The sequence below is a fragment of the Brachyistius frenatus genome, unplaced genomic scaffold (assembly GCF_029030835.1).
Source record: "Brachyistius frenatus isolate BFR_SWC_R1_liver_20210118 unplaced genomic scaffold, ASM2903083v1 Contig_3, whole genome shotgun sequence".
Lineage (NCBI taxonomy): Eukaryota > Metazoa > Chordata > Actinopteri > Embiotocidae > Brachyistius > Brachyistius frenatus.
Genome location: NW_027210602.1, coordinates 8,504,828 through 8,517,948, shown reverse-complemented (window position 1 = coordinate 8,517,948; position 13,121 = coordinate 8,504,828). Strand labels below are relative to the sequence as shown.

General features: G+C 43.3%; 1 protein-coding gene across 2 annotated transcripts; it reads left to right on the top strand.

Annotated features, from left to right (window-relative positions):
* The first annotated feature begins 760 nt into the window (after positions 1 to 760).
* Positions 761 to 13,056, top strand: stom (stomatin). 2 transcript variants are annotated; one of them, XM_069705372.1, is made up of 7 exons: positions 761 to 902; positions 1,640 to 1,749; positions 1,952 to 2,024; positions 6,646 to 6,728; positions 7,673 to 7,876; positions 9,589 to 9,723; positions 10,416 to 13,056. In XM_069705372.1, exons 1-7 carry the CDS (start codon positions 836 to 838, stop codon positions 10,602 to 10,604), a joined length of 861 nt encoding a protein of 286 aa, XP_069561473.1. In that variant the 5' UTR covers positions 761 to 835; the 3' UTR covers positions 10,605 to 13,056. The 2 variants fall into 2 exon arrangements, with proteins under 2 accessions (XP_069561473.1, XP_069561481.1); XM_069705380.1 differs by having other exon boundaries at positions 762 to 896.
* The last annotated feature ends 65 nt before the right edge of the window (positions 13,057 to 13,121 follow it).

Below are 13,121 nucleotides of genomic sequence, written 5' to 3'. Positions count from 1 at the left end.
CATGAAGTCAAAATGGTTTTTTTCCTTCATATTTTGTTGTAATTTTAGCTCATTTAAAAAAAATTCTTTTAAGAATCTTACATATAACCTTTAATGTAATGAAAAATAACTCACTATCTAAAAAGTTTATTTTGCAGAGCTGAAAGGGAAATTAAGCATGTGCAAATAACACAAAACCAGCTCATGGGGGACGCAAAGGATAGAGACTGGTTGACTGTCATCTCCTTATATATATAATCCAGGAGAGCCATCTCCATGATGGCCCGACTACGCCCGCCAGAGGGTTTCTCATTGCCCTCAAGGTGTGATGTTTTTGGAAAGGTTAATGCTAGATTGGATCAGCTGGAGGGAAAATCTAAATTCAATGCCGGTGTGATTGGTTGTGAAGTGTATGCTGCTATGATTTCACTGTCAAACCTCACCTTAATCCTAAACCTAATCCTCCCTCAAAAGTGTCCAATCCCAGGAAGAACACGCCTCCTGGTGTTCCTATCTAAAACCAGCCTTGAAGTGATGTTTACAATCCAGTCCTTTTTATTTATTTATTTATTATATAAAATAATCACGTCATGCTGGTTTTGACTGCTTTCTGAAGAAACAAACGTTGAACTGTCCCGTCCTCTGTCAACACACACACACACACACACACACACACACACACACACACACACACACACACACACACACACACACACACCTCTCACATGTGCTTGTCACGATAAGCCCCGCCCACCCGCAGATGGCATGGAAACCGCCCGCTGCGTGACGTCACCGACAGATCCGCGTCCACGGTCAACACGTCGTTCATCCTTCCTCGTCTGATTTGTCCGGGAACATGCAGGCCGACCGCGAAGACGTTGCGATGAAAGAAACCAGGAGACGGGAACGTGTTTCAGGTGAAGGTTTGCACACTCTAATACGTGTTTTTGTTGATATGTTATTTCGGGTCGGTTTGGCTCGGAGGTCATCGTGTAATCATTGAACAGTCGACGCAGACAAAGTGACCCCCTAACTGCCAGGTCGATGAGAGTTGTGTCTTTAACCGGTGTAAAAAAACAACAACAACAACAACCTAATAAAATATGAAACGAGTCGTTAGTAGTGCCTTTGAGCTAACGTCAACGAGCTCCTCTCAGAAAAGCTAACGATGGCGCCTGGAGGCGGAAATGTAACGTTTAATGTTTACCAAATGTTCGTGACGTCACAGCTGAGAGTCAGCGGCTTTGTTTGTCAATAAACATGCTCCGTATGTGCGTATTCAGCCCTCTACGTAAAAGTGAGCGTGAAGGAGCTAAAACATAAATAAATAAAAAAAAAAACATGCACAGCAATCTTGCGCAATAAATGAATCTCTGTACATGTGAGCACTACAATCATCGACCCTGTGGGGGCGGAAAACTACTTTTATAGGCTTTCACAACAAAGCCGTCGGATTTACCGTTAAGGGCGGGGCGGGGGGGGAGGGGGGCTCTAATGCATGATGGGATTAAACATGGAGGTTTGCAGCAGGAAAACATTATGCGGCTGAAAGAACTTGTTTTGAACGGATGTGTGCAAAGTGTGCTTAAATTCAATGGATGTTTTGAACCGTTCAGATTTATTTCAGTGCACGTGTCTTGTCTTGTCTTCTTCTCTCCAGTTCTGGAGAATCCAGACTCTGACATCGGCTTGTGCGGCTGGGTGCTGGTTGGGTTCTCCCTCCTCCTCATGCTGGTCACTCTGCCCATCTCCATCTGGTTGTGCATTAAGGTCAGCTGCTGGTCAAGTCCAGGGTTCACTTACACTTCACAGCAAAGCTGACTGCCGTAGTATCATAACTAACGGAGAGAAAAAAAAGTCCTACCCTGTGTAGTCAGTATTTTGGATATTACATTTGCATCTGTAACATTTTATATAAAAGAAAGAAAAGACTCAGACAGGAGTGTTTTTGTTTTTTTGTCTCTGTACACAGATTGTGAAGGAGTATGAGCGTGCCATTATCTTTCGCTTGGGGCGCATTGTGCGAGGAGGAGCCAAAGGACCAGGTCAGAAATCATGTGCTGTTTCTTTTTTATACACCAGTATGTTTTTTTTTTTTTTTTTTTCTCCGTCTACATCTTTCGTACTTTCATTGAAATGGACCTCTAATATTAGTATTAAGTGCTCTTCAACTGATACCATAAATGCTCCACTGTGTTGCCCTGGATCATCGATTAGATGCCTTGATAGTTGTTTATGAATTCCAGTTGTTATATTTGGCAGCGTGGTCCTAAAAAAAAAAACCAACCTAAGGAACGATTTGGTTACAGTATGACATCGAACCAGCCTGCACTCACTAACATCAAAAGACTTCCCGAAACCAAAAAATATCTTTGAGACTAGTTGTTTTACAAGTTCCTGTTAAGGTTTTGTCGTTTTCTTCAAAGGTAAACTTCACTGTGACATCACAATGTTCTTCCAAAACATGTTTTTGGCCATTAGTTAACGCCATAGCTCAGGAACAGCAGGGGAGATTGTGATCATATTTCACATTTAGTCGGTTACTAAATTAATGACACAAACCTTGAATCTGTAATGATTATATTGATCCTCTGTGCTGTCAGGTTGAAGATTTATGTGAAGCGTCCACGTTTTAGAATTTGTAGCTACTTAGCAGCCACATCCATATTTAAAGAAACGTCTGCAGTAATGGCTTCAACTTTGTTTTCTATCAGATTCCGATTTATTGGCCAAATTCACTCAAAGTCTTCACTACATATATTACATGAGTCTGAAAAGACGTGGATGTAAACTGTAACTTGAGTTTTTGGCAAAAGCATACAACTGCAAGGCGGTAATTCTTGTTTCATGGACTTATCTGGATTTGCTGAACCAGTGACTCAGGCAGCAGAAACCACTATGAAGAGGGCTGACATACATTCAGTCTGACCTGCAAGGTGCATGATGAGAACAAACATGTCTTTTGGGGAGAGACAATTTGTTTGTTAGTTATTAGTTAGCCTTTAAATACAAACAGATGATCTCTGCTACAGGGAGTGGACCATATTGTAGATACATGCTGCACAACATCAGGAGAATACGTCCTCTTCCCACTCAGAAGGCGGCGCAGGTTCTGGTCCAGGTTCTGGTCCAGGTTCTGGTCATCTCACATCTAGACTACTGTAACTCCCTCCTGGCAGGTCTACCTGTTAGTACCATCCGACCTCTGTAGGTCATCCAGAATGTCGCAGCTCGACTGGTCTTTAACCTCCTAAATTCACTCCCACTACTCCGCTCCTTCTCCTCCTCCTCCTCCTCCTCCTCCTCCACTCCCTTCACTGGTTACCAGTAGCTGCCCTCATCCGTTTCAAAACATTGGTACTTGCGTACAGTGCTGCAAACAGATCAGGTCCAGTCTACATCCAGGACATGGTCCGACCTTACATCCCAGCCCGTTCACTCCGCTCTGCTTCCACCAATCGGCTTGTTGTTCCTCACTGCGAGCTAAACACTCTACAAAATCACGACTGTTTTCTGTCCTGGCTCCTAAATGGTGGAATGAGCTCCCCACCGACATCAGGACAGCAGAAAGTCTGTACATCTTCCCCTGCAAACTAAAAACACACCTCTTCAGACTTTACCTTGAATAGTAGAACTTTAGTATCTTAAAATGGAACTTACTTTTAGCACTTTGTAGTTTGGCTTTCTTGAAGAAAATTGTATTTTCTTGATTCTTGTTCTGGGTTTTGCCCCCTCATGGTTGAAATGCACTTATTGTAATTCGTTTTGGATAAAAGCATCAGCTAAATGAAATATAATGTAATGCAATGTAATATTGGACCATATTGGACCATATCGTCATGGCAAACGATGTCATTGTATAATAGTAAATTGGGAAAATTAGGCCTTTGCATGAGAATTTGTTTAGTTTCACACTGAAAAAATAAAATGTGTGGTGAGCTGTCTTTCATTTTTACTAAGTGGATCATTAGATGACTTTTCGTTGAGCTGCTTCTTCAAAGGATCTGGAGGAGACTCGGCACTGGTCTTTGTCCAGTCTGGACTCTGGTTCTGGGGTGAGGTGCTTCTGCTGCAAACAGCAGGTATGGGTCACATGACCAGCACTTCATCTTGTCCTTCATCTATGATGCAGTCAATTCACTTATACTTGATGACTTCGTGTCCCAGCGGGCTTAATGACATTGGTTGCTATGACAACTCGGAGGCTCAAGGAGCAGAGCTGAAATATAGTATACAGAGCACTCTTTACGTATTTGAACAGCGAGAAGTGGTTTTCTGTTTTTGTCTGCACTCCAGCAGAGTTTGAAATGAAACTCTTTGACTACTCGGCTTTAAATGGCGGGTGTTTACATCCACTTCAAACAAACAGTTCAGGAATCATAAACCCTTTCAATCACAGCCCTCTTCTTTAATGGCACCACAGTCATTGGACAGGCATATATAAACATTCAGCCATCATATTTGATATTTGGTGTCAAATTCAGAAGGTTTGAGAGATGTTCTACCTTCGGTCTGTCCTTCAGCAGGAAGCGACGGGATGAGTTGGGTTGAGGTCATGTCACAGTCTATGACAGTCGAAGACCTTCCACCGAATTTGAATACACACACCTTCGTCAGACTTGGAGAGCTAAGCCTGTACTAATGAAGTTCGGAGGCTTGTTTCTCATGGAGAAAATTTTAACTTTCCCGCAATGTATACTGGATTTTTAGGCTGATGGTGATATCAGTATTCATTGTATCCGCTTACAATCTTAGTCTTAAATTATATCATTGTTAATATTAAATTATATACCAAATCATATCAGTCTGCGTCTGCAAGAACCTCCTAAATGTTACATAATACATACAGAGGGTTTATACCATGTGGTATTTCAAGTGCTAGCATGCTAACATTTGTGACTTATCACTCAACAAAGAGTAAAGATGAAGGAATTTAATTGTATTTGGTCATAAACCACAGGTGGGTCATGATGATGGCAGCAGATGAAACATTTGGAGATTACAGAAATGATTACAGCTGGTTCTTGGGTGATACAATCTTAAATTTGATAGAAAATCCTCTGAATGTTGAGACATTTCACTTCAAATCACCGATGGAAGCTTCACGGTGGAGATCACAACATCATTAGGACGTGTGATCTGGTCACCAAAAATGTTTTTACCCAATTTGGCGACAATCCATGCAGGAGATGAGTAGTAAGTTGTAAAGGATTTCTCATATGGGGCCCGTGAATGTCTGTTATTTTGTGAAAATCCATAGTTGTAGTTACCAAGTCCACGAAATGGATCAAAGTCGTGACACCGCTGTCCTTAAATTCACGGCACTAATGTGGAGAGGAATGGAGGAAACCATGGGAGGAATCACAGAATGGTGGAGGAGGAAGGGAGGTGTTTGTGTGAGGTCTTATTTAGCTTTCCCACCCATCCTCTTCCCTGCTGGTGGACATAATAACAAAAGGCAAATCAGTGGAGGAAATTTAAAAATGAAAAAATCGTTAACAACAAGAGGATGTCCCGGTGCAAAGTTCAACCGCGTGACATATATGTGCACGAACGTACAGAAGCTTGCTGCAGCGCTGTTGGTGTTTGTCTGTTTAAGGTCTGGACGCCTAATTCATCCAATTCTCAGTGATGTGACTTCTGTTTTGAAAGGCAGTGTGTTTGTTAGTAAAAAAAAAAAAAAAAAAAAAAATACAGACTCCCCCGAGGTGTAATTTGCATACATCTCATAACTCGCCTTCTCTTTATCTTTGATTTCTGGTTTTACATGATCTAAGAACCAGGCAGCGTCCTCTCAAAATCCTGAAATGTGACTCCTCGGAGAGCCATGAGATCCTGTTTATGACAGCCCGGGTTAATTATAGCTCTCCGCCTGCAAACCTCACATTTGTCAGGAGCTGGAAGAGCCAGTGCACAAAGTTGAATTCAGCACTTGGCTTCCCATTGTGCCCCTCACCCTCATAACCTGGCTCCCTCTCCACCTTCTGCTATGCTATGCAGGCTTTCGGCATATCTCCACGTACGTCGTATGGAACAGGCTCACCGGGAGAGTTTACCAGCTTGTTTACTATTCTGCTGCCATGAACTGCGAGGTTTTCTTGACGAATGAGGCTACGAGTGGAATTCTCCCAATTTCACAATCTGGTGTAGAGAAACTCGACGAGAGCAACTGAGGCCTTTTTTTTTTTTTTTTTTTTTTTTGTCTGACAAGGACTACAATTGTTGAGAATGCTGGAAATGTCATGGGGGAGACCGCTGTTGTCTTTATTTCACCTGCTGAACAGATGGTTGTGATCTCACCATTTAAATGCACAATATCCTGACAGGAAATGCAGCCAACTCCTCTCTCGCTGGTTCGGTATTAATGTTTGCTAAATGCTTGCACACCTAGCACATGTCTGTTTCCGTCGGGCACATGCCTCGCATTGTTTGATGCACTAATTCAATCACAGGCACTTGAAACGGACTAATGAAAGCTGCAAATATCCACAGCTTTGCCTCGCTGTCAGCACAGCTGCAGTCTTATGAAGAGAGCTCGACTTGGCCTCGTGCCAGAATTTCATTCATCCTGGTGTTTTCAAACATTTGTGAAGAAGCCTCCTCATTATTGTGTTTACCCTAGCTTTAGTCTTTGTTGAAACTATTTGCGTTCTTGTGATTCCACAGGCTTGTTCTTCATCTTGCCGTGCACCGACAGCTTCATTAATGTGGACATGCGCACCATCACCTTCGACATCCCGCCGCAAGAGGTACGACATGCGCACTTCCAATTATATCGAACAGGTGCTTTGTCTCTTTCACAGAAATTCGAATGACGTCCAAATAACTGTGCGCATTTGTCATTTAGCCCGTCAAGTGATGCGCTCTTTGTCGAGTATGATAGTACAAACTGTTTGAACTCTTCCGTGACACCATTTTCTCTTTCAAGTATCAGTAAGCAAAGACGGTATTTTAACTAACTTCCTGTCCGCTTTTGCTCTCGGTCCTCCCTCCTTCCCTCCTCACGCCCACCGCGTGAACGTGCAGCGGCCTTTGCCGCTGAGCATCAGACGCAGCGGCGCACGTACGCCAGTCGGCCATAACATTAAAACCTCTGACAGGCGAAGCGCCGGGCCGCAGCTGTACGTGCTTTAAAAGACACGTTTGCGTGCGCGTGATGGCCGTCTCACGTCTCCCGCGTCTGCTTAAGGACGCCGGTTGTGCTCCGAAATTAACGCAAAGCATCCGCAAGACGCGATATGCACGTCGCCGGCCAGGAGAGCTCGCTGTCGTCTGGTGCGCTTGATTGACAGGCCTCGCATTACATCTGCGACGGCACCGCTGCCGTTTTTACTGCTCTGATCGCCAAATCAGCAGAATAGTGTCCACGGGCAATATCGCCCCGTTTAATGTTCACGTCTGGCAAATCCAGGTTTTCTATCCTGGTGTCTCTGGTGTGCCCTCTGGTTGAGTCCTCCAGTAATACGCAGCGTAAATAGGCGAGTATGATACGTAGCTGATTGATGTGTATACGCAGCAGCTACGGAGAGCAGTGGCTCATCGAACTCCACCGAGCTGGCTAAAGATATCCGGCTTGCTACACCCTACACCGGTGATGGCTGTCAGATTGTTGCGCTATTAACAACACCAAAATTTTTTTTAAAAAAAATCACATAATATGAATAATTTGAACCTGTTAATTCTTGTCTCTCAGGTTCTGACCAAAGACTCGGTGACCGTGAGTGTGGACGGCGTGGTGTACTACCGCGTCCAGAATGCCACTCTGGCTGTGGCTAACATCACCAACGCGGACGCGGCTACCCGACTGTTGGCCCAGACCACCCTGAGGAACGTCCTGGGTACCAAGAACCTGGCGGAGATCCTGTCTGACCGAGAAGAAATCGCGCACAGCATGCAGGTAGAGCACATCAGCCGTTATACGCTCCGACAAAACATGGTGGTAATAACTACGTGCCTCGGGTAAGTGGTAGGTTGGCATTTTGAATTGTTAATTTTCTGGGGAAAAAAAAGTCGTTCCTCTCATGTCGTATAAGGCCTTTGCTCTTGTAATAGTTGTGACGGTTTGACACGTGACTGTCTGTATCACCCCTGTTGCTCGTGGTATTCCTGCGGTAAACGCTTCAGGCGTTCCCGCCGCTCCATGAAGCCCCGTAAACCTCTTTTAGCTCACTTTACAACCCTCACCGACGAGACTCCACGAACACAGAAAACCCGGTGGAGAGTCGCAGTGTCATCTTGCGTCGGGTCACTTTTGCCAGCTGCATAATGCAACTTTCACCTGAACTGCGTGTCGGTGTTAAACTGCGGTTAAAGGCGCTTCGGCTGTAAACTAAGAAAAGCTCGGGTAATCCTGCGTTTCTGCATAGAGCCCAGCTTTTAGGTCGCCTTCGAGTTTAATTATTTATTTATTCATTAAACTTTTACTTCCAGTTTATGCTGAGCTGCTGTAAACGATTAAATATTTAGTTGTAATGCAGAGCCAGTCAGAAGGTCTGTCAGTGATCAGGACCTGATTCATTCCTGGGGAATTTTCCCCTTTGGGTTTTTTTTTTTTTTTTTTAAAGGAAATTCGTATCACACGTGAACCACCGAGAGTCCTCTAAAAAGTACGTTGGCGTTAGTGTTGAGCAGTTTTATGTTTTATATCACAAAGGCTGAAAGCAAGTGTCTCCAAACGAGCTGTGCCGTGTCCTGAAGGGTTTAATAATGGTTGTGGTCGTCACCTGACTTGACTCCAGATTCGGTTAACAGCCCATCAACATCAGTTTGAATACACATAAACCGCTCAGGCGCCATCTCTGTAGTTCAGAAGTCAGAACGCTGCAGATGTGTAACTTCGTTTTTCAGTTGTTTAAATGCGAGAACCTTTAAGAGCCTTCGGTCAGCCACTGTTCAACAGTTCTTGACAACATGCACACATCACACAGCGACGTTCATAGACACGTTCAGCATGCACACAGCCTCGTTTGTTTCATTTTAGTTGTCGGTGCCGACTTGCTTGAAGACAACAAGAACAAAGCTCCTTTCTGCAACATCAGCACTATTAAGCACAGAGACCAATCTGTTTAACGGCTGCGAGGCTGCTAACATGTAAAAGATCTGTTCACACCCTGCATGGAGTACTTGGTGTATAAAAGTGAAATGTGATTTGCAACTACATGATGATTGTAGGTATAAAACCACAGCAGCACTGTAAAGCTGTTCTGGTTGCAGTTCTGCCACAGTGTGTTGTACTCTACATGGACCTGCCATCAACTCTATTTATATGGTTTTGGATCTTTCCATCTGTATTCTAATTTGATCTGTTTCCAAGTGAGGGAAACACACAGCCTCGTTCAGCTCCATCTGCTGGACGGTTTGGAAAACTGCAAGATCGTGTGCTTTCAAAGAAGAGGGAGTTTTGAGTTGAGGAACTTTTTGGAGTTGCCTTCGTTTAAAAGTTGAATCTTTTGTGAGGAAATCTGACCTCACACAGGTTGCTTTTGTCACAATATTGTTGTGTGCATTTTGTGTTAAATGCAGATCAGCCAATAGAAGTTTCAGGAATCTCAATCGCAGTCTTTGCAGGTGGGGTATTACAAACAGCGTATTGTCTCCGTGTCCCCTCAGTCCACTCTGGACGATGCTACAGATGACTGGGGGATCAAGGTGGAGCGGGTGGAGATCAAAGACGTGAAGCTGCCCCTTCAGCTCCAGAGAGCCATGGCAGCGGAGGCGGAGGCCAGCCGCGAGGCCAGAGCCAAGGTAAGGTGGTGCTGCTTCCCCCGACGGGTGAGATCGTTGAGGTACGAATATCAGGATCAGAGCCGATCAGAGGCAGAGTAGGCAGAGGCATCCACCATGTGGATGTGGAAAAAATCAGATGGTGGAACAGGTGATGTGTTTATCACTTTTGTGCACGTCGGCTGACCTGAAATCTTCTATCGGAGTACAAAACAGTGTGCATGTCACTGCTGCTGTTTTCTCCTCTTCTGCACAAAGACAATAGATAAATGAATTCATACATGTGATGCAACTTTACTTCCATGTGTTTACAAATCATCTGTGTATGTTAGTGTTGATACTTGAAAGGATTCAGATGTCCCTCACTCTCACTACCTCCCAGTGTCTTGTTTGCATTCCAGTGTCTCTCTTCTGTTTGTGGATTACGAGTTTTTATCAATTTGAGCTTCATGAATTTAAAAAAAACAACAACTCTGCATTGCAGGGTTTATGTAACATGCAAGCTAACACATTAGTCTAATCATCTGAAACAATATTAAATCTGAGAATGTGTGAAAATGAGCCGGTTGAAGATTACAAACGGGATTTAAAACTCACAAATCGGTCAAAAAGAAGTTTTGCGAACTTCAGATCTAACTCGTGGCATCCTTCCACGGAGCTGTTCGATCAGGGTCCTCTGTCCCGCTCACTCTCCTCTCGGCTTCCTCCTCCAGGTGATCGCAGCGGAGGGCGAGATGAACGCGTCGCGGGCGCTGAAGGAGGCCTCCCTGGTGATCGCCGAGTCTCCGTCAGCCCTGCAGCTGCGCTACCTTCAGACCCTCAACACCATCGCCGCTGAGAAGAACTCCACCATCATTTTCCCGCTGCCGATGGAGATGATGCGGGGCTTCATGAAGCAGTGAACAGGAGGTTTAACAAACACATCGTTCACACACTCACACTACATGCATCCCCCGACACCCATACAGGTTTTTCGGCTCTTTGAAGCAGCAGCGGTGCCTCGATGGCGGAAGGTTCTGCTTGTGGCTCAGCAAAGGATTCATGGAGACCAACTGCTGCTGCTTGAACGCTCGTTATCGCCTCGCTGGCATTTTCCAACATGCACTTCATAGGTTTGGCGTGTACTGTTTTTCCCACCTTCGTAATCTAAGAAAGAAAATGAAACACCATTTTTTTTTTTTTTTTTTTTAGCCCGCTGGTCTTCGGTTACTTCATTTGAAATCTGTGTTTTATTGCAAACATTCTTTTAAATGTATTCCTGTGCGCTTGGTGTTCTTTTAATTGAGCATCAGTAAAAACATTTGCTGTGCTATGCTGGGATGTGTTTCTGCCAGCCTGGTGTCGGCTCGTTGTGCCGAGTCGGCTGAACAGCCGCTAAGGAGGGTCAGCTCGAGCCGGCAGGGCCAGACAACCTGCAAAAACTACAGCAGTCAGCTTGGTGTGTTTGCCAATGACAGACTGCTGACTGAATTTATTTAGTGTTGTGCATGAGAATGGACCTAAAACAACCACAGTGCAGCAGGTGGTTCAAGTTTTAACTCGCAGGTTTTATTTCTGTTTGTATTTTATGCTGCAAATGTAGAAATGAGCCAAGGCAAGTACCAAAAACCTCAAACCTTCTCATCCATTTTATAAACACTTTACAGTAAAGTGCCTGCTCGATTTGTGGCCTACACACACACGCACACACACACACACACACACACACACACACACACACACACACACACACACACACACACACATGCAATGTTGTCCTTTATATAATATCTCCTGTGGCACCACTGCCAGCATCTTACTGCTGCAATCATTTTATACCTGTGGTGTTTTCATTATATCCATATTCGGACTGTAATGGCTATTAAGCCATGGTGGTATATTTACATTTTACATTTACATTTTAGTAATCAATGTTTGAAAGCTAACATCTGAAACGGGTTTTGTAGATTGGCCTAATGGCTCATTTTACCATCAGTAGTAAACTCAACACTGTGACCGTGAAGGTTCACACACGTACCAGGACGTAGAGTATATGATAACAGTGCTGACACGCTGGTGGGAAGTCGCTCATTTGGGTTTTTTTACAACGTTGAAAGGTGTAAATACAGTTTGAACGTCTGTTGAAATGATTGATTGCATTTTGTTTATCACATACTAACCAACGCGAGAGGTCAACAGCAGTATATGAATAACCAGTGAGACACAAATAATAGTACAGAAACCACACAGATGTTCCTCTCTGTTAACACACTGACCCAGTTTCTCCTTTTGCCAACAATTAGGTAACCTTCTAAAACGTGTATGAGAGGTGACGCTCTTTGTTTATTTGTTCTCAGTCACCAGGGTGGATACAAGTTGTTTATGTTTACTACATGCTTTCCATTTCTACTCAGTATATTTCATATTTAGATGAGTAGACAAAATATTAGAAACATAATTAAAAAGTGAACATGAGCAGCAACACTGTTCTGCATGGCTGTCAGCTGTTCCTTTTATTTTGTCCACCCTCTCCATCTCTGGCTTCACTGTCTGTGTAGGAGAAGCACAGACTGAAAACCTGTCAGCCAAAAGCCTTAACTTACTATTATTTTTACTGTCTCGTATCATGTTCTATGCACATGAAAATGAAAAAAAGCACTATTTACCTTTTTTTTTTTTTTTTTTAACACAAACCAAATACTTGAGTGTCTTGAACCTGACATGAACTGTATTCTGTATTTGTTCTGGTTTTTTCCTCCTTTTTTTAACCTATGAAGAATAGTGTTGGTAAATTTACATTTTAGTGATCAGTGTTTGAAAGCAGTATATATAGAAATATATATAAATACACATGTATATATTCATTAGTAGTGTGAAGTTTAGTCTCGACTTGCTGTGGCCACACAGGTTTCAGGGTTCATGTACGTTTTGTTCTGGAGTACACAGGCTGTTACATTATACTGCAGTAACTGCTGGTTTTTTTGTTGTTGTTCAGAAAAAGTATTATTTTGTTGAGTAAATTCAGATTCTCTGCACTCAGTGTAAATGTGTACTGTGAGTCTGATTCAGAAAGTGGGTCCACAAACACCGCGACCACATGGTAATGACTCGCCTAGTGTTGTTGTGTCTCGTCCACTTTCCTATAGTTCATGTTCAGAGAAGTTTTTGTTAACGTTTCAGTGTTGGAAGAAAAAGCCTGGTCATCAAAATGATCTGTTACTGCCTGTTAAAAAAAAAACCAAAACAACTTGTAAGTTTCATGCTTGTGTTTGTTTTTGCAACTCACTATATGTTTTTGTACATTTTGCTAATGATTTGATATTTTAACTTGATATAATACATATATATGAAGGCAAATAAAGATGTTATCCAAAACTATGGATTTCATTTCTTCCAGGTCCAGATGGGGAGTAAATGTTTGTAAAATCAAAGATGACACA